The sequence below is a fragment of the Colletotrichum spaethianum genome, assembly GCF_022836535.1.
Source record: "Colletotrichum spaethianum MAFF 239500 DNA, contig40, whole genome shotgun sequence".
Taxonomy (NCBI): Eukaryota; Fungi; Ascomycota; class Sordariomycetes; order Glomerellales; family Glomerellaceae; genus Colletotrichum; species Colletotrichum spaethianum.
Window position 1 is genome coordinate 223,618 of NW_026054810.1, and position 26,790 is coordinate 250,407.

Below are 26,790 nucleotides of genomic sequence, written 5' to 3' on the forward strand. Positions count from 1 at the left end.
CCTCGGAGCTACCACCGACGAGCCAGCGAGCGCGAACCCGCCCTGCATGTAGGGTCCAGTAACAATACGATTGTTTATCTAGGCCCTCTTTCTTATTTTCCGTCGGTGGATCACACACACATACAACTACACATCTACACACACAAAGACGCACAGCCCACGAGTTCGGGGGTGCTTCCTCGACCATTGCTCCCACCCCTTGGAAGCGTCGGGGCGGTGGGCGTGAGGCTTACTTCACGATCGGCCCGCCTCGCCGTCTATCAACGGGGTAGGAGGGGGGCGCAAGAGATGCTGAGAGCTAAGAGGCCCTCCTTCGCCTCCCATCCTACGGGACCAACTCGCGGTGTGTCCATGGAGCCACAGTGAAGCTCAGCCAACCAAAGCAACCCATAAAAGCCCACGCCCAAAAGCCACAAAACAACCTCCTCCACGCCATTGGCGAAAAGGACGTTGGAGGACTCCGAGACCTCATGGTCAATAGCAGCTCAAGCAAGCCTTTTTTGATGGATGTTTGGGAGAGACAAAACAAGGGGGTGTGCATGAAGGAAAAGATTTTAGTCTTTGTTCATTCTTTACATTGGTGGACCAATACATAACGAATCTCCAAGTCGTGGCCGGCAATCTCCCCTCTCGGATTCAACAGAACGTGGTGATCCAACGGTTGCTTTGCCCCGAGACCTATCCGTCGGTGAAACATACTCTCAACTCATACCCGACCCGAATCCCCCTTCTCGCCCAACCAGAGGTTGACCCAAAAGTTCCAATACGCATTACACTGCAAGCGCGCGTGGCCTCGCCACTCCCGAGGCCGGCTTACAACTTGGCAGCAGGGCGTGCGCTGCCAATGGCGGTAATCTCATCGTACAGCAGACTGCAAAAGTGACTCGTCAGTTAAAGATGGCCCCATCAAAGACGGGGCTTCCAAGATCAACAATCTCCGAAGGCCCAGAAAGCCACAAGGCGGGAACGCCGACGAAAAGAAATCAGTGCCCACCGCCGGTGGTGGCGACGTGGCGACGCGAGGCGGGATGGATGGATGGATGGAGATGGGCGTCGAAACTTACGTGGTCAGGAAATCAGCGTAGTCCTCCCCAGTGACCTGGCCGGCAAAGTACTGCGCGGCGAGGTGGAACTTGTTGCCCTTGGGTGCCTTGCTGGCCAGCTCGTCGGTCGACTCCTTGAGGAGCTTGAGGGCGTAGGCCTTGTCGACCTTTTTGCCCTCGGCCGTCGACACGCCGTGCTTCACCCACTGCCAGAGCTGGGAGCGAGAGACCTCGGCGGTGGCGGCGTCCTCCCTGGGAATACGGGGTCAGTCTCTCTGCCGCGGTGCGCGCGAATCGCTCTGGGAACGCAAACTTACATCAGGTAGTTGATGGGGACGCAGCCGACACCGCGGATCCAGGCCTCCATGTAGCCGAGGCCGATGTTGAGGTTCTTCTTGATGCCCTCCTCGGTGATCTTGCCTGGGACGTTCATGTTGAGCAGGTCGTTCTGGCCGATCTTGACGTCCTCGCGGCGGACGAACAGCTGGTTGGGCGTCGGCATGTTCTTGTTGAAGATGTCGGAGGCGATGGCCGCCAATGCAGGGTGAGCAACCCAGGTTCTACAGTATCGTGGTCAGTGGCTGACGTGTGACGGGACGGGACACACGAGGCAGTAAGCAAAGCGGGACTCACCCGTCGTGGCCGGCACGCACTTCGCGCAGCTTGTCGGCGCGCACGCCCTCCATGGCCTTGTCGTTGGCGGCCTTGTCGTCCTTGATGGGAATCTGGGCAGCCATGCCGCCCATGGCGTGAACGCCTCTCTTGTGGCAGGTCTGGATGAGGAGCTTGACCTGCGCAGAAGGTTAGTTTTCTTCGACATTCTCACACTGAAGGGGGCGCAAGTCCACTGACGTAGGCGTCCATGAAGGGGACCGTCATGGTCACGGCGCTGCGGTCCGGTAGGACAAAGTTGGAGTTGTTCCTGAACTTCTTGATAGTGCTGAAGATGTAGTCCCAGCGGCCGCAGTTGAGGCCGGAGCTGTGGTCTCGCAGCTCGTAGATGATCTCGTCCATCTCAAAGGCGGCCAGGATGGTCTCGATCAGGACGGTGCCGCGGATGGTGCCGCGGGGCACGCCGACGTAGTCCTGGGCAAGGTTGAAGGCGTCGTTCCACAGGCGAGCCTCGAGGTGGGACTCCATCTTGGGGAGGTAGAAGTATGGGCCGATGCCAATCTTGAGGGTCTGGTGGGCGTTGTGGTAGAAGTAGAGGCCAAAGTCGAACAGGGAGCCCGAGATGGGCTCGCCGTCGACGGTGACGTGCTTCTCCTCGAGGTGCCAGCCACGGGGGCGGACAATCAGGGTCGGCAGCGTCCGGTCGGTACGCAGCTTGTACTCCTTGGAGCCCTGCTTGAAGTCGACCTGGCGACGGTTGGCATCATAGAGGTTGACCTGGCCACTGACCATGTTCTCCCACGTCGGGGCACTTGAGTCTACGGCGGAGGGGGGGGACCCGTCAGTATATTGAAAGCCCGAGCAGCCAAATTGGCTGGCGCAGAGGTCGGCGCAGACTCACCCTCAAAGTCGGCCATGTAAGTCCAGACGTCCGAGTTCAAGGCATTGACGACCATCTTCCGGTCAGTCGGGCCGGTGATCTCGACCCGGCGGTCGACCAGACCGGGGGCGGGCGGGGCGCCCTTCCATGTCGAGTTCTCCCTGATGTGCTTGGTCTCGGGCAGGAAATCGGGGAGGATGCCGCGGTCCAGCTCGGCCTGGCGGAGCTTGCGGCGCTCGAGCAGGGACTTGCGGGTGGCATTGAAGGAGCGGTGCAGCAGGGCCAGGAAGGCGAGGGCGTCCGGCGTCAGGATCTTGCGCTGGGCGTCCGTGACCGCGCCCAGGACGTTGACGCCCTGGAGGATTGTCTCGGTGGTTGCCATTTTGGTTGTGTGTGTATATGATGCTGGTAGTGGTGGTGGTGATGGTGGTGTTTACAATGCAGGTTGTTGTACGCTACTGGCGTCGTCTACGGTCGGCGGCTGCTCTGCGTCAGCACCTGGGTTGTGGCAGAAGGTTTTCACGTGTTGGAGGAATGCATACAAGCTCAAAGCCGTGAGACAGGACGACGGTTGTGGTAAGCGTGCTGCTGTACGGGCCTTTTTGGGGGGGTATCTTTAGAGTTTTGGGGGGGAGAGAGAGAGAGAGAGAGGCAATTGATCTGGAGGAGGAAATGGGAAGAAAGAAGCTGAGGTTCTGGAAGAAGTAGACGAGGGGGGAAGAGGTCTGGGCCGGCTTATGGGGCGGGCGACGAGAAAGTGATATGTAAGGGCGCCGTGTAATGGTCTCGAGAGAGAGAAAGGGACGATCGGCCTCGACGAGTGCCGTCGCAAGCTCGGCACAGACGAGCGAGTCGAGGGGTTGGCCGGCGCGCAGCCGTGGCATGGGCTGGCAATGAATGATGCATGCGCAGACTCGAGGAACAAGCAGAGAGGCGAAAAGGGACCTGGGGAACCTCTGCGGCCCCACCCGAGGTACATGCAAACATGTGGGCATCCGCGCCGGCGGGACAGGTATTTGGGTCATTGTGGGCGATGTACTGGGGAATGGGAGCCATCCCGTCCTAGGTTGTCTGGGTTGCCAGGGCCCCAGGGGAGGGGAGGGACACCGTCAAGGAACCAGAAGCAGCCAGCATCCCGTCCATTGTCGGCAGTCATCGGGCTGGTTCGGGTGGATGGAGAGCTTCAGAGCCGGACCGCGGGGGAGGAGAGGAGGAGTAGACCAAGCGTTGTCGCGTTGGAGATCGGGTTACAAAGGAGCTTCGTCACAGGGAGGGAAAGTTGGAGGCGGCGGCGGACGCTTGTGAAAGTGTGGGGAAGCTGCAGCATGAAACCAGACACCAGAAGAAGAAGCCGAACTTCCTGTCCAAGCCCAGCTTGGTGACTTTGCATGTGCTTGCCGGCTTCGCTGCGTGGAATGTACCGCCCCCCAACCGATCGACCAGGCAGAGAGAGAGAGAGAGCGCTAAGCTCCTTTTCTCTGAAGTTCCCTTCTTGCCATTGCGTTCCGTCGCAGTCAAAGGGGCCAGTCCTCGAGCAGCAGCTCGAGCCAAGGTTCGATCATGGCCCAATGGTCACCGTCCTAGCAACACCACCTCCCAGTGACCTCATTGGAATGCCCATGGCAAATCCCTTTGGATTTGGGGGTGTGCAACACGGACGAGAGGGGAGGGGACATGCGGTTAGGTATTGGTAGCAAGGGTGAGGAGGAGAAAGATGCGTGGTGGGGTCAGACCGCGATAAGACTTGCAAAGAAAATCGACAGCAGCGCGCAAGCACGAGCAGACAAGAACTCTGAAGCAGCCACTCCCGCCGCCCCTGACTTGAAACTCTCTCGACAGGCTTGCCGGGGGGGTGGTCGATTCTCTTACTCGATGCCATCGAGCAATCGTGGAGAAGAAAAGAAAGAAATCTCTTCACTTGTTGTTGAGGGCCTTTTGTTTTCGCGTGGGCTCAAAGTGCATAGGCGCTCCAGTTCCCCCAGTCCGAGGTCGGATCCGGGCGCGATAAGGGGGACCACGGCGGAACATGCGCATGTCGCCGCCGGCCAGAGCCACGGCCGCTGTTGAGAAAGAGAGAGAGGAACGTACCCGCAAGGCCCGCAATTGAAGCTCTCCTCCGGGGTAGGTAGTAAGGGTGGCCAGCGAGTGGAAGCTACGCCGAGATCCACAATTGCTCTCGATAAAAGACAGAAAAACATAGTGACGACTTCGCAGTACGTCTACTCCACGGTGAATGTTCAAAAGATGGCATCGTCAATTCAGTACGGCCCAGATCACCATCTTCATCAACACCGCCATTGCCCTTTGGCATACGTTCATCGCTCCCCACTTGACGTGCTCGTATGACGCAGAGCCCAGGAATACCCGTGCTTCTAACTAATTAGCTTGCATCACGTCTACTCAGGAGATCCGATTCACCGAGCTGCCGAGGTCTGCTCCCCGTGCTACCCCAGCTTCTTGCAAGCCCAATTAGCGTCTCCGTGAATGCCGACAGTTTCCGGACATTGCCGTCACAGACGACAGGCACATGAACCTCTAACCTTCCTAGCAATCAACTTTTGGGATACCTAAGCAACTCGACTCTATCAACGATAACTTCTTGACCTCTAAACACAAAGAAGCTGGATAGCCGAATTTCCGTCTCGGCCTTGGGCGGCGTCTCCTGCCTCGCCGTCCGTCCCCGAGTCCACCTTGCCTATTGATACAAGCCGTAGCCACAACCCGAGGCAAGCCATCCAACAACATTAAGTATCCATCTGCAGCCCAATCGTCCTTCCAATGCTTTCTGGTGCTCTGTATGTCGAGCCGTAACTATGCATCTCGATGAATCAACTCTTGCCTGCCGAAATGAGTGCCCAGTCAATGCTCAAGTCCGGACATATGTCCGGCGAGAAAGTGTAAGAAAGAAAAGAAAAGAAAAGGAAAAGAAACAGAGCCATAGGACCACCACCTGGTCCTCATCAGTCAAGCAACCTCCCAAAGCGGCCACCGAAAATGGAACATCGCTGCCAACCTTCTGACGCCAAATGCAATCTCGTCCATCCTCAGGAATTGAGCGTTTTGATCATCATCTTCTCCTTGGACGTGTCCGTGACAAGCAGGCCGCGTGATCCGAACACCTTCCAAACCGTGTCTACCACCATGTGAAAGCTACTCGCCGCTCCGCGCTCCTGGGTAAACCGTACAATGCAGAGCGGCCCCTTCTTCCCGTGCTCGATCACAGTCATAACCTCCGCGGCAAATGCAACTTCCTTCATGCCTAAGTCTGGGCAAGGTTAGCCAATGAATAACTCCGGGGCATCACCCCAATGCCAGTGGAGAAGACTCACAATTCTCAGCCCCAACGCGGGCAAACACAATGTTTCTCTCCTTGTCGACCTGGATATCTCCCATACCGTAACGTCGCCAGTCTTTAAGAAGGATGACAAGCTCCTGCCGAGCTCGCTTCCGCGACATCACCAAGCACACTTGCCTCGTCGCCGGCTTGACCCCAAATAGTCGGGCAAGCCAGTTCTGATGGACTTCAATGGTTCGCACTCCTCCATCCGAATCTTTCCAGCCCTTAGCTGACTGACGACCAGTCTTGTTGTGGTCGGCCTTTCGATGCTTTGGAGAAGGCGAGTCGTCATACTCTGGGCCTGCATTATAGGTCAGTCGTCCGTGCTCAATCATTCCAATGCTTCGATTGCGATGCATACCGGCAATCTCCATCTTGACTTCTGGCTTGGCTTTGTTGCTTTTCCAAAAGAGTAATCCGAAACCCTTCTTCTTGGCCGCCACTGGCGGACGTGGCTCGTGGAATGCTGTCTCCGACCGGCTCGGGGCTGTGGACTGGGTCGTCATGCTGTACGCCTGAGTTTCCTGGGTTGCCTCGGTATGGATGCTTCCCTCTCTAGAGGTGCTGTCCTTCGAAACACGCTTAAACCATGAAGACTTCTTTTGCTTAGTCGGTCCACCAGCAGTGGAGGGAGTCTGCGGCTCATCTGCGCCTGATGCCCCGTGCATGTAAATGTAGCGCTCATCGCTCTGATCGAGAAGATTTGATCGCTCTGCGGACTTTTTACGGACGTTCAGAGGCTTGGGGATTGGGCTTGTTGCACTCGGCGAGTTGACCACGCGAATCGTCTCGCCTGCCCGAACTAGGTAGTCCAGTCCGTCCTTGTCAGTTTGGCCGCTAGGAGTCTTGGGGGGCGCAGACACAATCCTGTGCCTGTCACTCTCACCCCAGTGAGATGATGACTCTGAGTCTCTTCCGCTCTCATTGATAGCCGGCAGGCGACTTGCCCTCTTGTTGTGCTGTTCTTGCGGGGGTGCAGACACAGTGCGGCGGTCCTGCTTGGGCAACAAAGCAGGGAAGCCCAAGCGGTTGACTTGATCCACGAACTTCCCAACTCGACCAGTTTGTTGTGCATCCTTGTAATGGTGTTCTGACGTTCCTTTTCTCTCAATGATCGGTTTCGGAGATTGCATCAACCTAGGGGCTGGCAAAGGGGGCAGGGGCCGGGTGTCCCATGGGTGGTACGGGTTATTCGAGGCCTCAGTCGATGGTCTCGGTTGCCCAAAAGACAACCCCGTAGATTCTCTCTTTATGGCAGATACTTCATCTAAACACAGCTCGCTTGGCTCGTCGGTGGTCATGAAGCTGTTAAAGGCTTCATCGCAATCCTTGGCGATTTTGTTACTGAAGTTGCGTACCTCCTCATTAACTATGACCGCAGGGTCTCGCGACTTCACAACCTTGAGCTTCGGTCTGGGTCTCTCCATCACAGGGATATGAGTTGGAGGACTTGTTGGGGACTTGGGTCTCTCCTGGCGTCTCTCGTCCCCGCTGACCCCAGAGGCTCTGCGACGCTTATCTACGTAAAGGTCGGTAGACTTCTTTCTTATGTGAGAAAAGTCAACGCCTCTCTTGTGGCGAGAAGCTGGCCGAGCATAAGAAGCTCCGTGTATGCTGCTATGGAGCGAGTTCATGGAGCTGCGAGGCGATTGGAAACGGCCAGTGTTGTTTGTTCGCTGAGAGTTAACGCGCGAATGGCGCAGCGTAGAGCCTGTCTTGATGCGTGACAATTGTGATGTCTGAGTGTTTTCTCGCTTCATGGATTCTCGTCGCGTACGGTGAACCACAACCTTGGCATGACTAGCCTGAGAGTGACCACGCATCGGTCGACTCGAGTTGTAGGGATCGTAGCTCTGAATCGTGCCATCGTCGGTTTCCGCAACGTGCGAAATGACTGTGAAACGCGAGACGCTTCTGCCATTCCCATCTGCTTTGGGCTGGTTGAACTCCACCGTCGACACGCGTTTCTTCCAAATGGGCTCGTGGAGATGATGGTAGTCGCTGGGTGATTGGGAGAGTTCGGGGAGAAAGTTCTCAAGCTGCTTCTGGCGGTAGCTGTGAAGAAGCCAGTAGAAGAGTTTTTGGTCGTTCTTTCTGGTTCTTGTTAATTGTTTTCCTAGATAGTACAACCTGGGTGGTCACATACGCAGAGTCCATAAGCTTCAACTTGATCTGGTGTTCAGTGAGCATGTGCCACAGAGACCGAAGCTGTCTGACCAAATGAGGGTCGACTTCGTGAGGCTTCAAGGGAGTGTAGTGAAACCCCTTGCGAAGGTCATGGAGCTGGCCGCTATTACCGAGGTCATCGAGATGGTCGTACTTGCGAATCAACGGGTGCTGCCACATCTCCTTGATGCTGATTCTTGTGTCAGGATTGGCGACGAGCATACGACGAATAAGGTCTTTGGCCTCCGGACTCAAAAAGTCCGGTATCTCGTATATGCCTCTCTTGGTTTTCTGCAGCAAGGCGCCGATGTCTGGGTCATCGAAAGGCAGGCATGCAGCCAGAAGTGCATAAAGAATGACGCCCAGGGACCAGATGTCTGCTTTGTCTCCACGGTAATGTTTATGCTTCAGAAGCTCGGGGGCAGCATAGTGGGGGCTGCCGCAGGCTGTCACAAGTCGATGATCTGAAGATTGGTGCAAGGCGGCCATGCCAAAGTCGGCAATTTTCACCTTGTTGTCGGACGTCAGCAGAATGTTTTCGGGCTTAAGGTCGCGATGACAGATGTTGAAGGAATGGCAGTATTGGAGAGCGCTCATCATCTGTCGAAAGAGGAACATGGCGCCCTCCTCTGCGAAGCGACCATTGGTATTGATGTAGTCGAATAGGTCGCCCTGCTCGACGTACTCGAGTACCAAATAACTGTTCTCAAGTCAGTTCGCAGAACCCAAGATGGAAGATGATGACGACTTACATTTCTGAACGATTCTCCCAAATATCGTAAACCTTCATAACGTTTGGGTGATCGACTAGCTTCAAGATGGCCACTTCTCTCTCAATTGATAAAGGTACGCGCATCTCACCGTTGATTTTCTCGGGTAGGCTATCGTCGTAGTCGTGGAGCTCAGCGAGGCTGCCAGCCTGAATCAAATAGGCTGTTTTCTTGGGGACGATTTTGACGGCGGCCAACTCTCCGGAAAGACGGTGCTTGCAGAGCCTTACCCGAGCCGAAGAACCCTTCCCGAGAGTCTTTCCAAGTAGCCAGGGTCCAATGTGTGTTTTGTAAGCGTAGCCGCTGCTCCTTTTGCTCGATGGAGCTGTGGAAGCCTGGGAAGCCTGTGACATGCGCTTCGACGGATCTGCCTCTTGGGAAGCCCTCGCTCTTGCCACGGCTGGGTTGCGGGAACTGGATGCAGCGCTCGCCCTTGCTCCTGAGACGGGTAATTCATGCTCGTCGACATAGCGCCGACGATTGGGGCCGGTGGCGTGACTTGATTGACCGACGGGTTTGTCGCGTGGTTTGGAAGGCTTGACGGGAGTCTTGGATGAAGCATTGTTGATGCGTTGAGTAGCATCCGCGAGAGGAGCCCGGGCATTAGAGGCCCTCGGCCGACCAGTTTCGGACATGTCGGCAGCAATATAATGGTTGCAGTCAAAACATTGTCGGGGTTGAGTGGCGCTAATTGGGGATCTCTCGTGTAAGGAGTTGAAAAAGGGAGATGCTTTGACAGGGAGATAAGAATCCTGGATGGTTTTAGCGAGTGAGGAAGAAGAGAAGGTGATGAAGGCCAGAATCTGAACGAATGAATGGGAGTTGGATAGACTGGCTGCCAGAAAGCCAGACAATACAAAGAGGGACAGAGTGTGTGCGTGTGATGTGGTTTAGTTAGTGAAGTTGGGAGAAAGGAAAGGAAGCGCGGATTTCAGGATGATGACTGAGAAGCAAGACGCGCAGGGTTGAGGCGACTGTTATGGTGGGAGGATGGAATGTAAGTGGGAGCCAGAGCTCTGGGACAAGTGAGGCAGTCGGAGAAAAAAGAGAAGGTTCGAAGGGAGGCCTTGGACGAACGTTGCCCCCTTCCCACTAGTGACCTCGAGACCCGTTGAAGGGACGAATACGGGCAGCTGCAAGGTCTCACTGAGTTTCACGATTCGAAGCGGGCAGTGCAGTTGGAATGAGACTGACTCTCCAGAACTAAGCAAGTAGGCCTCCTTGCCAGGCAGAGTGGAAGGAACGAAACAGACCTCTCGGTGCGGGTTCCCCAGGACCACCTTCTACTTCAAACGTCATCGTATGTTCCTTAAGTTTTTTGCCTCGTCACCCAAGAAATGAGAACGCTATTTCGGTAATGTGTAGTGAATACAAGTTTATTCCTTACGCCTGTATTGGGTACTCGGTGGCCTCTGTTCACACGCCACCACAATATGGCCCTTTCTTACTCTGCAAAAGAGCTATTTTGCTTCCATGGACATTCTTTCAGCAGCCCAAACTTCTTCAATACCGGTACGCGTCGCAAGAATCATATGATAGGTAGGTTGCATCGGGTGTCAGAAAGCATTCCTGACCGTGTGGGCCACCGGGCGACGTACACCCTCAGAGGTAGGCGCCGTTGCCCGTAGTGGACGGCGGATTACCACCGGCGTGGAAGGGATGAAGTTCGAAGCCACCGGCGAATCCCACGCCGTGCCGACATCAGCCCCACTGACACTTGCCAGCCGAGTCCCATTGTCCCCACACCGCTGGTTTCGTCTAAGCGCCTGCCATGCCCTCCCGTCCATTGATTATGCCACCTGTATCCAGCTGCCAGCTTCCTCACTTTCCAGCATCCATTAGAGCAATTCCGGGCTACTTAGGATGCCAAGCTTGCTTAGCTGGCTGCCACGCTGTGGCCCGATACTGTGCCAATACTTTGACCAAGACGGTGGCCTTAAAGTGAGTAACAACTAACGTTGACTTCTGTTATGGACCTTTTACCTTCACCAGCAAATGAAAAGAAGAAACAAAGAGAAAATATTCAACAACGGACTTCATAATGGCGCCGATTCTCGCCCGTTTCGCGCACGATCTCCTCATAATCATTACGGAATCTTGGGTCTCGAGGCTCTTGATTGCCTTAACAAATCATGAAAAACAGCGCGATGGCCCAAACGAAGGTTATCTGTGGAACGAGTCTCGAGTTGGCGGCTACTCTACCCCACGCGTCCGAAATGAACGCAGAACAATTGCACGTCCAGTCGACTTGGAGCCGAAAGTGGCCTTTGTGACAACATTAGTCACTGTTCGTATTCTGACACCACTTGCTAACTTGTAATATGGCTTGATAACGAAGCGGCACAATAGCCAATCATCATCCCAGAGACCAGGCTCCCCCGCACCTGTTGCTGCCTGATATAATTGAACTTTTATGCCGGATGGTGATCTACAGACTCGCCTTGACATCAAACTTCGTTCTGCCTGATTCTTGCGACGAGCAATTAGAACATAGTTTCCACCCTTGCCTGCGAAGATGTCAGATCCACTCTCTATCATTGGAAGCGTAGTTGGAATCGCATCCCTCGGCATCACTGTTGCTCAGGGATTGATTGACTACTACCAGGCGTTTCAAGGACAGGCAGGCGATTCTGCCCACACTACCAAGAAGCTTTCACGCCTGCTCGAACTACTCGAGAGCTTGCGTCAACAAATCGAGCGGCGTCAGTTCCACGAAGAAGACAAGGTGCTTTTGTCAAGCATGAGGTCTTCCATGGAAGACTGTAAGGAACTCATTGGTGAGCTTCAAGAGCAGCTTGAGAAGCTCCAACCAGCGCCAGGCCAAGTCAGTTTGCAGAGCCTTCGCAAAGTCAGCCGCCGTCTTGCGTATCCCTTTCGTCAAAGCACACTCCATAAGCTAGATGAGGATGTTGACGAATTCATCGGCTGTTTATCATTGACGATGGAAATAATGCAACAAAGCGACATCAGCAGATTGCAGGATGAGATTGACGAGACCAAAGCGCTGCTTGACCTAGTCAGAACCACACAGATATCGTCAGGTGTCCGAGATTGGCTCAATGCCCCAGATGCCGCTATCAACTTCAATGAGGCGGCAAAGAAAAGGCATCCTGGAACGGGTCTGTGGTTCGTCGAAAGCGTGGATTTTTCATTATGGCTCAGAAAGCCTCGTTCTTTCCTCTGGCTTGTCGGTTTTGCAGGTTGCGGTAAATCTGTCCTGTGCTCTACGGCTATCCAACACGCGTTCAGACACCGCCGGGCGAGCCAAACCATTGGCATAGCTTTCTTCTTCTTTACGTTCAATGACGAGAGAAAACAAGACGCCTCCGCCATGCTGCGCGCCCTCATACTGCAACTATCAGGCCAGCTGGAGGACAGACAACCCTTCTTATCCCAACTGCACGACAAATATCGAAATGCTTCTCCCCCAGATCACGCGCTCACAAACTGCCTGCTCCAGCTTGTACGCGCATTTAAAGACGCATACATTATCCTGGACGCGTTGGATGAAAGCCCCAAAGGAAAACACAGAGAGACTCTGTTAGAAGTCCTGACTGAACTGCGCGGATGGGCTGAGCCTGGTCTGCATGTCATGGTCACGAGTCGGGACGAGGTCGACATTCGTGACGAGTTATGCGCAGAGGCCGACGAGATGATCAGGATGAAAAATGAATACATTGATTCAGACATTGCGTCTTTCATCTCTCAGCATCTCCTCAACAGTCGACGGCTTCGGAAATGGGAGGATCATCGTACACGGATCGAGGATGAACTCACGAAGCGAGCCCAAGGCGTGTAAGCACAATGAACGCAATGCTCCCAAGCGAATACTAAGTTGAACAGATTCCGCTGGGTCGAGTGCCAATTCAAAGCGCTGGCTAGTTGTCCCCAAAGCGAAGACCTTCTCGACAAGCTTCTCGATTCTTTGCCTGAAACACTAGACGACACGTACGAGCGAATGTTAGGCAACATTGCATTGTCATTCAGGGAATATGCTCAACGAATGTTGTTATTGCTTTGTTGCGCAAGGCGACCATTAACAGTTGCAGAATTGACTGAAGGGATTGCTGTCGAACTAGATGGAAAGCCAAGGCTGAACAACAAACGGAAACTCAAGAACGTTAATGCCCTCCAGGAAGTTTGCCCAGGCTTTACTGAGTTGGATATCGATCCCGATACTCAAGAGGTCACATTACGAATTGCTCATTCTTCAGTTCGTGAATACCTGGAATCAGAGCGAATACGTTATTCGAAAGACGGTGCCTTTTTCAGTATTATTAAAGGATATGCTGACACCAATATGGCAAGTATTTGTCTTGCAATCATCCTTGAGCCCGAGTCAAAAGTACTGCCGTCCTATAAACATGATCCGGTTCAAGACATCTTAGCGTTAAGCTCATATGCTGCTCAATACTGGACAAGCCATTTTTCAAACGGGATACGAAACCCAACAACAGACTCGCAGATCTTACGCCTGTTTACAACAGAACAACAGGTTTTTGAACACTGGGTACAGACATGGAATGTTGATGACCCTTATCAAGGGCGGGCACCAAGGGAGTTGCCAAGTTCGCTATATTATGCTGCGGTCCTTGGGCTTGACTTCGTCGTTTCAGAAATTCTTTATAAGAATGTAAACGTTAACGCAGGGGGTGGACGTTATGGAAGCGCTCTCCATGCAGCATCTAAAGGAGGATACAGCACAGTTGTACAGATGCTTCTTAACAAAGGCGCAGATGTCAACGCAAAAGGCGGACTCTACTCACAGACTGCTCTTTATACAGCATCTAAGGAAGGACACGACACAGTTGTGCAAATGCTTCTCAACGAAGGCGCAGACGTTAACGCGAAAGCTGCATTCTACTCAGAGACTGCTCTCTATGCAGCATCTGGGGGAGGACACATTACAGTTGTGCAGATGCTTCTTGATAAAGGCACAGATGTTAATGCACAAAGTAACTCCCACTATGAAACTGCTCTCTATGCAGCATCTAGGGAGGGGAACAGCACAGTTGTACAGATGCTTCTTGATAAAGATGCAGACGTTGACACGGAAACTAGAGAGGGCAAGACAGCTCTCTATGTAGCATCTAGGAGGGGGGACAGCACAGTTGTACAGATGCTTCTTGATAGAGGTGCAGACGTTGACACGGAAACTAGAGAGGGCGAGACAGCTCTCTATGCAGCATCTAGGAGGGGGGACAGCACAGTTGTACAGATGCTTCTTGATAGAGGTGCAGACGTTAACACAGAAACTGGAGAGGGCAGGACTTCTCTCTATGTAGCATCTAGGGAGGGGAACAGCACAGTTGTACAGATGCTTCTTGATAAAGATGCAGACGTTAACACGGAAACTAGAGAGGGCAAGACAGCTCTCTATGCAGCATCTAGGAGGGGGGACAGCACAGTTGTACAGATGCTTCTTGATAGAGGTGCAGACGTTGACACGGAAACTAGAGAGGGCAAGACTGCTCTCTATGCAGCATCTAGGGAGGGGAACAGCACAGTTGTACAGATGCTTCTTGACAAAGACGCAAATATTAACGCAAAAGGTGGACGTAACTATGGGACTGCTCTTTATACAGCATCTGAGGAAGGGCATAACACAATTGTGCAAATGCTTCTCAACAAAGGCGCAGACGTTAACCTAGAAGGTGAACAGTATAAGACTGCTCTCTACATAGCATCTGAGGGAGGACACGTTGAGGTTGTGCAATTACTCCTTGATTTTGGTGCAGATGTTAACGCAGAAGGTGGACGGTGTGGGACTGCCCTTGACGCAGCATCTGAGGGAGGATATAACACAGTCGTACAGATGCTTCTTGCTAAGGGTGCAAACGTTAACGCAGAAGGTGGATTATATGGGACTCCTCTCCACGCTGCATCTGAGAGAGGCCACTGCACGGTTGTGCAAACACTTCTCCATGAAGGTGCAGACGTCAATATAGAAAGTGAAGAGTATAGGACTGCTCTTTATGCAGCGTCTGAGGGAGGGCACGAGAAGATTGTGCAACTACTTCTTGATTTTGGTGCAGATGCCAATGCAGAAGGTGGACAGTATGGGACTGCTCTCAACGCAGCATCTGAGGGAGGACACGACACGGTTGTGCAAATACTTCTCGCCAAGGGCGCAGACATCAACGCAAAATGTGGAAAGTACTAGAACGCTGTCAAGTATATATCAGTATAAAGTTACCGAGATATTTAACAGCTCCTACTGAATACGGAAGTAGACGTGATGGAGGCAGCCGCTGTGGCAATGCTCCTTATACTACACCACCAGGAAGGCAACAAGAAACTGTACAACTGCTTCGACAAAAGCCCAATTATCATCAAGCCATTCTTAACATAACACATCCCATCAACTGCTAGTGGCCGTCAGTATAGGTAGTGCAAAGGACAGTCAATCAGAGACGAAGTGGTCATCAGTTTTAAAAAATACATGTTCCGTTAGGTGAAGAAAAAAAACGAACCCCGCGCCCCCCCGAAAAACCCGGCGGTGTCTTCTTGCCAGCCGAGCCCCACCCAGCGACCCATCCCATCCCTACAGCGAGCCAAAGCGACTTACATAATCCGTGGCTTTCCTGATGTGTCGTTCATCTGAGCTACCTGTACCCTGAAGGGAAAAACGCGGGGTGAGAACAGACCCGACGCGTCTAGATTAGGTCCTTCGCGTTGCACTCAATCACCAAACGAGCTATCTTCGTAACCCATACAACACTGATTAATGCCCAAATCGACGACAACTCCCATCTCCATCTGACTCCGCCGCAACCGAGACCACATTCCGTCACTTTGACATCGGACTTCAACGATACAATAAATATGTCCTCTCGTCCCTCAGGTCGCCGGCGGCGACGTGACTTGGAGGACGACGATTCAGAAGAGCGTTCTGATGCGTCGGAAGGACCGAAGCGGCCTCGCCTGGGACGACGTGCCAACGATTTCGATGTCGACGATGATGAGGAAGACCACAGAAACGGGACCCAAGCCAATGGGGTGAACGGAACAACAAGCCATTTCGACAAAGATGGCTTCTCGCCTGGCGCCATTCGCCGCGTCAAAGTCGAGAATTTCGTCACATACGAAATGGCAGAATTCTTCCCTGGACCAAATCTCAACATGGTTATCGGACCCAATGGAACGGGAAAGAGTTCACTCGTCTGCGCTATCTGTCTAGGCCTCGGCTTCAGCCCGAAACACCTTGGCCGAGCCGGTAACGTCAAGGAGTTTGTTAAGCATGGCAAGTCTTCCGCCATCATCGAGATCGAGTTACAGCGCCGTCCCCAAGACCGATCACACCATGTCATCCGAGTTCAGATCGATCGTGAACGAAACAGTCAGAAATGGTGGTTGAACGGCAGGGATACTACGCACAAGACGATACAGGGCCTCATGAGGGACCTCAAGATCCAGGTCGACAACCTCTGCCAGTTTCTGCCACAAGACCGAGTTGTCGAGTTCGCATCCGCTACGCCCGTCGACTTGCTACACGAGACTTTGCGTGCCGCTGCGCCACAGGAGATGCTGGACTGGCAAAAGAGCCTCCAAGACTTGCACAAGGATCAAAAGGAACTTCAGCGTGGTTCCGACTCGGCAGGCGACCACTTGAGACAACTCGAAGATCGGCAAAACGATATGCAGCAGGATGTTGATAGACTACGCGAAATAGAAGAGGCTCAGCAACAGATTGCTGACCTCACCGATGCTCGGGCCGTAGCCGACTATCTTGAGTCCAAAGCGCTCTACAAGGACAAGAAGAAACAGGAAAAGCTCGCCCAGAAGAATTTGCAGAAGCTCGAGCAGGAGGCCGCCCCATCTCTGCAAGCTGTCAACCGGAAGCAAGAATACCACGACGAAGTGGCGACCGTGGTTCGCAGACGCAAAGACGTATTGCGGCGAGCGGAAGCCGGTGCAGATGCGGCGCTCAACCGCATCGAGGATGCTGACGAACAGATTAAGGCGGTAGAGGCAAGCATCGAGACCAATCGAAAGGGTTTCGAGGCCAAGAAGCAAGAGTTAGGCAAGATTCGAAGCAAGATAGGTGCTTTAGAGAACCAGAAGAAGAACAAGCCTCCCGAGTTTAATGCTCAAGAACACAACTCTCAAATCGTAAGTGCTGTCCTTCTGGTCTATTGTAGACTGCCCTGACAAATTCCGCAGCGAGAGAAGGAACATCAGCTTCGAGAACTCGAGGCTGACCAACGCCAAGCCGAGGGCAAAATACGAGAAATCAAGGAGCAGGGTCATGCCAAGATTCAATCGAAAAACCTGCTTAATCGAGAGCTTGAAGGGCTTGATTCTCAGCAGGGTCAGGTGATCAATTTCATCCAAAAGAAGTGGCCTGACGTGGCCAAGGGTTATCATTGGCTTCAGGAGAACGCCGGCATGTTCGAAAAGGAGGTCTTTGGGCCGCCCGCCCTCTGCTGCTCCGTTAAGGATGAACGTTTCTCGGATCAGGTTCAAGCACTCCTACACAACGATGACTTCCTCTGTTTCACGGCACAAACTCGGGAAGATCACAAGAAGCTCAGTCATTACTTGTACAAGGAACTGAGTCTCTCCGTCAACGTTCGCTCGATTCTCAGACCACTGGACGAGTTCCGGCCTAAGTTGTCCCGGGACGAGCTCAACGCCCTTGGACTTGACGCATTTGCACTTGACATGTTGGTCGGGCCGGAGCCTGTTCTTGCAATGCTCTGTAACGAAAAGAAGCTGAACGCCGCGGGAATCGCTTTGAAAGATGTCGACGATGCTCAGTACGAGCGCATTGCCCAAGGAGAAGTCATCAACAGTTGGGCAACAGGCCGGCAGCTGTACAGAGTGTCTCGGCGTAAGGATCTTGGGCCTGGAGCCGTTTCGACAATGACCAGGGGCATTCAACAAGGCATGTTCTGGACAGACCAGCCAGTTGATGAGGCCGAAAAGAATGAAATTCGGCGCAAGATCAGTGAGGTTGAGGCCGAGTACGACATCCTGAAAGCCAAAAACACAGAGATTCGGGAGCAGATGGCTGGATTCGCTAGCGTCAGAAAAGAGATCAATGACGATCTGGTAAGATGTGTTCTCCCCCAAATACGACTAGCAAGCTAACCAAGCGCGCAGAAAATGCTCAGAGAAAGGAAGAACGAGCTTCAGAAAGCCCACAATGCCTACCAGGGAATTCCTGTCAAGCTGGGTAAGTAGAATCTTGCCACAATGGTAACAGAGAGACTAATTTCCGCCCAGAAACCGAGAAGAGGGCCTTGGACCAGAAGAAAACAGAAGTCGAAGAGGCGAGAGCAGCCAACCTGCAGCTAAGCTTCGATCTCGACAACGCTATTGTGCACAAGGCCAAGGCCACCCTCAAGCACCACGCAGCCATTGCGGCCATTCGGACAGCACAGGAGATGTTGCTGGAGGCCCAGATCCGCGAAATTGAAGCCAAGTCTGACGTCCAAGGTCTCAAGGCTAGGAATACTGAGTTAGTCCAGATGCTGGAAGAGGAGAAGCGGAACATTGTCGCCTTTAGCGAGGAATCTCAACGGGCCAGACGGCGTGCCGAAGAAGCCCAAAGCAAGGTGATTGAGATCTTTGCGAGAGACGAAACCCGAAAGGACCTTCTCGAGGAGCTGGCAAGGAACAAGACGGTCGAAGACATTGACAACGACATCACTGCAAAGCAGACCAGCATTGAGCTCATCCAAGTCGCCAATCCGGGGGCTTTGCGTGAATTCGAAAAGCGGGCTCGAGAGATTGAGAAGCTACGTTCGAAGATGGAGGCGTCAACAACCAAGCTGGACCACCTGAATCGCCAAATCACAAAGATTCGCGAAAAGTGGGAACCGAAGCTCGATGAGCTTGTCAGCAAGATCAGCGATGCCTTCAGCTACAACTTCGAGCAGATCAACTGTGCCGGCGAGATTCGGATCCATAAGGATGAAGACTTTGACCAGTGGGCTCTGGACATTATGGTCAAATTCAGGTATTTTTCTATAACCTTAGCCTGCATTTTGCAATTTCTAACAAACGCGCAGAGAGAACGAGACGCTCCAGCAGCTCAACCAGCATCGCCAATCTGGCGGCGAGCGAGCCGTCTCCACCATCTTTTACCTCATGGCCCTCCAGTCTATGGCCCAGTCACCCTTCCGTGTGGTTGACGAAATCAACCAGGGTATGGATCCCCGCAACGAGCGCATGGTGCACGAGCGTATGGTCGAGATTGCGTGCCGCGAGCACACGTCACAATACTTCCTCATTACGCCCAAGCTGCTCACTGGCCTGCGGTACGACCCGCGCATGCGCGTGCTTTGCATAGCCAGTGGAACGCACATGCCCAAGGACGGCAAGAAGCTCGACTTCGCCCGTTGCTTAAAGATACATAAGCGCGTCGCGGCTGGCGCGTAGGCATAACGGCATTAGGAGTAGCGTACGGTGGTCAGTTTTATGTTGGAGTTTTTGGCGTCTTGGAGGACAGGTATCATTCAGTGACGATACCCTTTGGTTGCGATTCGACACAATGATTTTCATATGGCATAGAGTTGTTTACAAAGAGCTCAGGCTCGTAGTGCAGATATATATTTGGCTGGGTGGCCTTTGAGGCTCTGTCACGGTCAAATACTCGGCACTTTATTTCTACTTAATGGCAAACCAGAGGCCATTCTACGCTGTTTAATGTGAACAGTTGCAAGGCCACAGTGACCCCAATTGTGTTGCTCATCGTGGGTCGGTGAATCCAACCATGCAGGGCCAGGCCAGAGATGCGCAATCGATATGCCTGCCATACATGAGGTCATTATTTTGTACGAAAGGACGCACAAGCGATGGACTACTACTGACATGGCAGAGGAGCCCGGCAGGGTGGCGTAGTGAGGAACAACCACTATTCACAACAGTTGATCCGAATGCCAGAGTGTCAGTATGGAAATGGGAGTATCGTGTGTAATGAAGGCCTACCCCGCCGCCTTATCTGGCGGAATGTCTGCCGGAAAGGCGATCGAATGAGAAATGTAGATAAAACATTTGAATATAAATGACCAAGCTGAACGGCGATGGATTCATCTTGCTTGCCAAGGGGCGCCAAAGTCGTCGATCTTGCCATCCTGCTGTTCTTTGCTCTCAAGCCGCCCAGCTCGAAAAGTTGACGGGTTTGGTCTGTTGGTAGAAGAAGCCCTGAGCAGCTCAAAGTGGGCTATAGCCTGCTATCTCACACATAGGAGAGCGGACGGGATCCCGAGTTCTCTGGTCGGTACAGCCATACGTGCTTGGTTTACGTCCACTGGCATTCTGTGCCGGGTCGAGTCAAGAGACCGATTTGACATCAAGTCTTTTCTTGGAACTCTCATACCGTGTTCCCATAACCAAATTTCTTGATGAGAGAAGGTTTCATTCAAAGGCCTTACGTACTAGCCTTGGTAGTCGACTGGGATAGTCTCGTGACGGCCTTCGACAGGCTCATGAAGTGCTGTCGCGTTGCCAGGGATCGCTTGATTAACACCGTATAAGTGACAACATAAGTCGCAGCGCGCCTCAGCGCGTACCAAAATTTGTTGACTTGATCATCTGAGCTCTGGAATCTGGTTCAGGTGATGATGAACAGCTTAGCAGCAAGGGACCATCATCAATCTCAAGTGCCGAAGAATCTAATGGCAGCGGCGCCATGCCATATTCGAGTGATATTCGAACGATATTGGGCTCAGTTGGAGGCTATCCTACGGAATGCACGAACAATGTCATTATATTAGTTCCAGAAATGGCCGTCGCAGTGACGTGGTATTCCCTCTGAATCCGGCGTGCCAACGTGGCAGTGTAGAAGAGGACATTCTTGGGCTGTGGGTGCCATTCCAGAGCGGTCCTGTTTGGATCCGCCTCATTTGGGCATTGTTGACATCGAGCGGCCTTGACTACTTACTCTGCTTATCTGAAATGACTCGCTTAAACTCGGCGTGCACTATATCCCGCACGATAAACTGGCAGGCGCGTTTGGCCAAGAGTATGTTGAAGACGTCACCCACTTACGATGAAGACCTACTTGACGTCTCCGAGAACTTGGCTGCTTTGTGGAACCAATTCATCCGGCGGTACTTCGAGTCATGCGACGTGGAACAATCTGATAGTGACTTCAAGCATAAACATGGGGGAAACACGAACGCTCTCATCTTAATCAAAGGGTCGTCAAGGGAGCGAGTGTCTCGTTTTGGCACTTATAAACAGTATATGCTCCGCAGCCGACCTCGTTCTTGTTCACGGTGCACCATCTCAGGGCACGTCTATTCCAAACTGATCATCACAGCTTTAGTTTTGCCATCTGAAAGACTAATTAAGTTAGATCAATAACCTCTGGCTCTGCTTTCCGCTTCACAGCCCGTGGCGGAACATTACTTGGTTGTGGAGGGGTCGGTGCTGTTGCCGCCAGCGCCGCAGGGCCAAGACTTGGCAAGGGCTGCAACGGACCACCTGAGTTCGCCGTCACCGGCACAGGGAATCTGTTCAGAGCCGGTTCACGTGCAGTGTTAAACGGTCCGGGCACCGGCACGTTCCTCGGTGGCGGGACAGCAGGCGTGGCGGCCGCCGGTCTCACTCCCGGCAAGGTACTGGGCTGCGGCGGGCCCGCCGTCGGTGTGTGCGTGACTCCTCCACGTCCCGGTGCCAGATTCACCGGCCGCTTCCACAGTCCCTCCGCGATAGCAGGATAATCCTCGCCGAGCAACAGGCCCAGCTTCGTCTGGTCAAACGACTGGAACACCTCGGCCGCCTTCTTCTGCTTCGCCTCGTACTCCGCGTCCTCCTTCTCTCTCAGCTTCGTCACAACTAGCGTTTCCAGCGGCCCGCTCCGATCGGTGACGTGCGAGCACGGAATGCCGCGCTGCTCAATCTGCTTGTGCAAGTGATGCCGCGCCCTCTTACCGACAGGGAGCCGGCAGACGTACCTGCTAGGGTCCCTGAGGAACGTCAGGAGGATAAGACAATTGGCGCAGGTGCAGTGCAGCTGCACTCGGACGTTCACACCGCTGTGAGGGTTCATTGCCTGGTTGGCTGGTTTCTGGCCGACGTAGTTGTCGCGGTAGGACTCGAGAATGGCGCAGAATATTTGCTGGTAGCGTGGGGTGGTGAGCGGAGTCTCTGTGATTCCGAGGAAGGAAATGAGTCTCTGCAAAAAGGGGATCCATAGCGGATCAAAGTCGGCGGCCTGCATCTTTGGGGCGAAGCTGACGAGCTTTATGGCCAGCGGAATCACCAGGTCCTCGCGCGGAGGCGAGCTCAACTTGATGAGGGTGCCAAAGAGTTCCGCCAGGGCTTCGGGAGTCACGGCTAGATCGTTGTAGGCGGTAGTCGTAGGTTCTGGTGCCGTTTGGCCGTAAGTATGCCTTGCCGCCTTCTGGATCTGCTCTTCCGTTCTGGGGCCGTGGACCTTGGTGAAGTCCAGCTTCGCTATAAAGTCTTTGACGAGTCGTTTGTAAAGCTCAAGTGCTTTCCTGCCTGGGAACTTCTTTTTCCTGGCATGGAAAATCAACGTCGACGAGAATTCGAGCGCGAAAGCCGGTATGCTGAAGTGATCTTCGACCAAGGGCACGATGCTACAAGGAGAGTGAGCCTGACGTTGGAACGAAGCGGTATCATGGCACGTACATGGAGCAAAGCCAGTCAAAGTCGGCGTACTTCTCCGCGTTTTCAACCATCCACTGACCATCCTGCCGTACGAAAGAAGCAGACTCGGCAGAGGCTTTCAGACCTTTGACGAGGGTTTCATGTACCCACTCCCGAATCTCGTCGGACAATGGCTTATCAGCCGGAGCGAATGCCTGTATCGCCTCACAGCATTCAGAAAAGCGGTTGCATCCGAGAACCGTGGAGGCCAAGCTGTCGAACGCACGCATGGTTAGTATGGATTTTCCAACACAGCAGGCACGGACAGAACGTACCCAGTCCTAACCTTGTCAAATGGCACTCTGCCTTCGTCAACCTGCTCACGGAGCCATTCGTAGTACGTGAAGGGCAAGGCACCGCGGATGTGCTCAGCGGCGCTCTCGAAAAAGTCCCACTGCTTCATTTCAATGATGGCTCGCAGTATTGTGCTAATGGCATTGCTGTCCAATCTCAGGCTGGCCCCATCGACCCGGTGAGCGCACCGGTTCCAAACATCCTTGAGCGTGGCAAAGGCTGATTCCTTGTTTGGCGTGCCCTTCAAGACCGAATCTGCGAGGTAAGTAAGCAGGAGCTTGATGCTCTCGTTATTGTGATAGAGGTTCGAGCCGAGGAGGGATCCTTTGAGGAACTGGGCAATTCTGTCCCGGCGGACGATCAGTACGGCCTGCGCCGGTCATCAGTCAAGGAACCTGCACGTATACCGGGAGATGATTACCGTCACACAGTACCAGTGAGTAGCCGTAGGTCCCTGTGATTGCTTGTCAGCATGCTCTGCATTTTCAAAGTCTTTCGAGTGTGACTTACCCAGTTACCCTGGTATCCTTCGTACTCCTCCTTCCGTTCGACCCCGTCAAAGAAGTCGTCGGCTTGAAGACAATTGTCCTGCGACAGCATCATATCGCGAAGGATGGGACGTCCCCTTAGGTCCACAAGCACCTTGACAGAGAGTTCCGTCTCAAGCACTTCTTCGAGCTCGTGAGGCCCCGACTCTTCGTCATAGTCGGATTCGTCTTCACCGCCATAGTAGCCATAGTCTCTGCGACTGTGGCCGTTGTATCGGGGATCATAGCCATTGGGCTCGGCGGAACCCGTCTCCTTCTTCTCCGTCAAGGCCAGAAGTACGTCGAAATCAAGCTCGGAGGCTAGCTCCTGCAGGGTCTGTACAACGGCCAGATCCCGCCCCTTCAAGGCCTTCACGGAGATGCTCGCCTCCGTGTACTCGTGGTCCAGGCCGTAGTAGACATGGTCCACCTCCCCGCTGTCGGCCCCCTTGCGCAGCCACCTCCTCAGGGTGTGCCGTAACGCGCGGTTCTCGCTTCGCACGAGTCCGGCGGACGGGCGCTCAGCTGCCGGGTCGATCGCGAGGTTGTACGTCAGGACCACGCGGTAGCCATCCGTGATGGGCAAGACCTCGTGGTGGACGTCGGAGTACCAGCAGGCGAAGGACTGGGCGGCCTCGGAGGTCTTGAACGTCTTCGTCTGGCCGGAGTGCCTCACGACTACGTCGCCTCCCTTGTGCACAGAGGGCAGACAGACGACGAGCGTCCCGAACATGCCAGGACACTTTTCAGTGCTGGGATACAAGTCAGCCGATGCACTGCCATGGACTTGCGCTCCGTACGTACTCGGTATGGGCCTTGAACATGGCCCCCTTTTCGTAAACCAGCAGCTTGTACAGCTCCGCGTTGATCGGGGACTTGATGCCCATGTCACGGGCCACGATTGCGCATATCTTCTGGAGGTCGGCCTCCCAGCGGGGACTGCGCAGCTCAAAGTGGCTGGGGTCCAGCTCCCACGTGTCTCGCACCGTTGGGTCAACGATGGTTTCGCTCCCTTTGCCAAAGGGCGCCTGGACGGCCTTGTCAATCATTTTCCGGATCTGCGGTTCCTGCAACGGCAGGATGATGGGCCCGACATCGTGCACAGAGAGCTCCGGGTCCACGTGCTTCAGCCCGTGGAAGGAGGCGAAAGTCCCCGGTGTCTGGACGGCGTCCAGCGCACGCAGGAGGTCGTTCTCAAATGTTTCAGAGGCCCATGCATCTGTGCTCAGAGCGCTGCTAGCCTCGGAGGCGGCATCGTCGTCGTCGCCGCCGTTGACGGCCCGCTGGTTTCCTATAGGTTGTTTGGCGATTCCAGCGTTGTCAGCAACCTTGTCATGCTCGGCCATTCCGGCATCGTGGGTGGACCCGGTCGGAGGCGCCTCAGACGCCGATGCTTCAGTCGCGATGTCCTCGGATGCAATCGCAGTCGCGGGTGCAGGCGCAGGCGCCCCCTGGGGAATTTGTGAGGGCTCAAAAGGAGCCGCCGCCGCCGACGTTTCTCTGCTGGTATCCATCCTGGCTCCTAAAGTTCCAGACGTTGTGCATCATGAAGGGGCCCCAAACAGCTAGACTGAGGTCGTCGACATCTGCAACCTTAGTTGGGTTGGGAAAGAATACGCGACGCGTCAGGGGTTCATCATAGGGCGAAGTGAGAAAACTCTATGGCCCCTGGGACTGGATCGGCCTCTCCCACCTCCTGCTAATCCTCCGCCAGCCACAAACATCCAATCCTAACCAACCCATTTAAAATTTTAGGTACAGTTCGCTGTAGATTCCTTACTCGCAACAGCATCCACCCCCTATAAATGCGCCTGTCTATAGTAGCACTGCATGGTACCCATCGTTGAACTTGCAGTTAGGTTTTATCTTACACCCGGGATGGCAGCGCCACGGCCACAGTGGGTCCAGGGCCAACCCCGGCCGAACGCCGTACCGTAGTAGCCGCCGCGTTGAGGGTTCGTGCGCTTCGGGACGCGGCGCGCTGGCGAGCCCGCAACCCGTTCCGCGTAGTCGGATCCATGTCGGCCTGGGCTACCGACGATGCGGTTTCAAGAGCGAGAAATATGTCTACAGGCATGTGCCTTGGAGGCCTAGGTGCAAGGAGGTTCACCAACATTGACCAGGGAACCGCCGCTGGGCGAGATGACGACGACAGCGGTAACAGCGACGGAGAGGAGGGCGGCCATCTCAGATGAGATTTCACTATTCGGCCGACGGCTAGAGCTTCATACGCCATGTCGTGCCTTGCCGTTTGGACATCTCGATCCGAATCGGAACACCCTAAAGGTCGAGTCGACAAGCAAGAGGCTGCGTCTAGCTCTTTCGAGTTTTCTGGCTGTCACGTCACGGTCATCACATTACTCACTCGAGATCATCACAGCGCGGGGGGTCGAGCAAAGTATAGCGAACATCTTCGTATTCGCCTAAACGACCGTGCCATCTCGGAATTGTTTTGTGATTTTCCCCAAGTCCCGTGGCCCGCTCCAGGTGACCATTCATCGGATAGTTTCCTTATCCAGTGTCATCTCTGCCCAGCCGTTTGGGCTTTCCAGTCAAAGCCGTCGCAAAAGATTCCCAAAGACCATTGTCATTCTCAAGGGTATTGCCAAAAAAACTCAAAAAAAACTCCCATTGTGCCCCAGACCAGAAAGTCCAAAAACCCCAAAAAGTCATGTTGTGTACTGTGATGCCGTCCATCACTTCTTCCTGGGTTGGTGGTGGGTATTCAAAACTGTCATTGGCCGATTTATCCGTGTTTCGTTAGACCCCCTTTCTTTCCCATAGGGTATACCCAAGATTTGCGTTCCGTGTATGCCGTGCGTGTAAAGGGAGAAACAAAAGTGCTCGCCCAATCGACCGAGTGATTGCGAGTCCATGCCAAGACGTCGGAGTTGCCCGAACGTCGATTGCGTATGCTGGAAAAGTTGTACATAGGAAAAAAATGCGAACAGAAAGGGCACTGGGTGGCGTTGGATAGTGTAGATTTCGCTGGTCGCTTGTCGGTCCAAATGCTTGAGGAAGAAAACAAAGTGTTTGATGTAATGGATTGGCCATCACTAGCAATAGAAGGATGAAATCTGTGCATGCTATAGACCGCTCAACCCCAGATCGGGACGTTACGATAGGCAGGCGAGTTGTAACTGTGCAGGACACGATAAGGCGTGTTCCCGTTGGCGTGCACACTCCGACTACGGCTGTGGCTCCGAACAAGACCTGGCTGAACAGCGTCGGGAGAGTAATATCCCTGCTGCTCCCATTGCTGTTGCTGGACATCCAGAAGCTGCTGTCGGTAGTAGCTGTCGCTCAGGCTGGGGCCCTGGGTGACTGTGGGGGGTCCCCGAGCCACAGGCCCACGGTACTGGATGTAGCTGTCGTAGCTTGATCGATGGCGAAGTTGCTGCTGAGGATGGTACCCGGCTGATGTACCTAACCCACTCGAGGCCGGGCGAGGATCTTGGCCGAGTTTAGGACCCCGGCCGTTGCTTGGGCGCCATTTGTCCTCGACGGTCATGCGACCCATGGCGGATTGTTGCTC

The 26,790-nt window shown here is 53.9% G+C and overlaps 6 protein-coding genes across 6 annotated transcripts; 2 read left to right on the plus strand and 4 right to left on the minus strand.

The window, feature by feature from the left end:
• Nucleotides 1-1,060: 1,060 nt before the first annotated feature.
• Nucleotides 1,061-2,917, minus strand: ColSpa_10926 (malate synthase, glyoxysomal; the record flags this gene model as incomplete). Its single annotated transcript, XM_049277138.1, has 5 exons — nt 1,061-1,295; nt 1,361-1,603; nt 1,677-1,834; nt 1,896-2,473; nt 2,557-2,917. The coding sequence occupies 5 exons, from the start codon at nt 2,915-2,917 to the stop codon at nt 1,061-1,063; spliced, it is 1,575 nt and encodes a 524-aa protein (XP_049133095.1).
• Nucleotides 2,918-5,579: 2,662 nt separating this feature from the next.
• ColSpa_10927 (putative serine/threonine-protein kinase iksA) lies at nt 5,580-9,443 on the minus strand (the record flags this gene model as incomplete). Its single annotated transcript, XM_049277139.1, has 4 exons — nt 5,580-5,800; nt 5,865-7,966; nt 8,019-8,738; nt 8,791-9,443. The coding sequence occupies 4 exons, from the start codon at nt 9,441-9,443 to the stop codon at nt 5,580-5,582; spliced, it is 3,696 nt and encodes a 1,231-aa protein (XP_049133096.1).
• Nucleotides 9,444-11,323: 1,880 nt separating this feature from the next.
• ColSpa_10928 (vegetative incompatibility protein HET-E-1) lies at nt 11,324-12,607 on the plus strand (the record flags this gene model as incomplete). The annotated part of the gene is made up of 1 exon (XM_049277140.1): nt 11,324-12,607. The coding sequence occupies one exon, from the start codon at nt 11,324-11,326 to the stop codon at nt 12,605-12,607; it is 1,284 nt and encodes a 427-aa protein (XP_049133097.1).
• A 3,026-nt stretch (nt 12,608-15,633) lies between these two features.
• ColSpa_10929 (structural maintenance of chromosomes protein 6) lies at nt 15,634-19,194 on the plus strand (the record flags this gene model as incomplete). The annotated part of the gene is made up of 5 exons (XM_049277141.1): nt 15,634-16,920; nt 16,972-17,862; nt 17,914-17,986; nt 18,037-18,772; nt 18,825-19,194. 5 exons carry the CDS (start codon nt 15,634-15,636, stop codon nt 19,192-19,194), a joined length of 3,357 nt encoding a protein of 1,118 aa, XP_049133098.1.
• Nucleotides 19,195-21,106: 1,912 nt separating this feature from the next.
• Nucleotides 21,107-24,769, minus strand: ColSpa_10930 (uncharacterized protein; the record flags this gene model as incomplete). The annotated part of the gene is made up of 5 exons (XM_049277142.1): nt 21,107-22,364; nt 22,417-22,647; nt 22,710-23,098; nt 23,239-24,007; nt 24,060-24,769. The coding sequence occupies 5 exons, from the start codon at nt 24,767-24,769 to the stop codon at nt 21,107-21,109; spliced, it is 3,357 nt and encodes a 1,118-aa protein (XP_049133099.1).
• Nucleotides 24,770-26,352: 1,583 nt separating this feature from the next.
• ColSpa_10931 (uncharacterized protein) lies at nt 26,353-26,775 on the minus strand (the record flags this gene model as incomplete). The annotated part of the gene is made up of 1 exon (XM_049277143.1): nt 26,353-26,775. The coding sequence occupies one exon, from the start codon at nt 26,773-26,775 to the stop codon at nt 26,353-26,355; it is 423 nt and encodes a 140-aa protein (XP_049133100.1).
• Between the last annotated feature and the right edge of the window lie 15 nt (nt 26,776-26,790).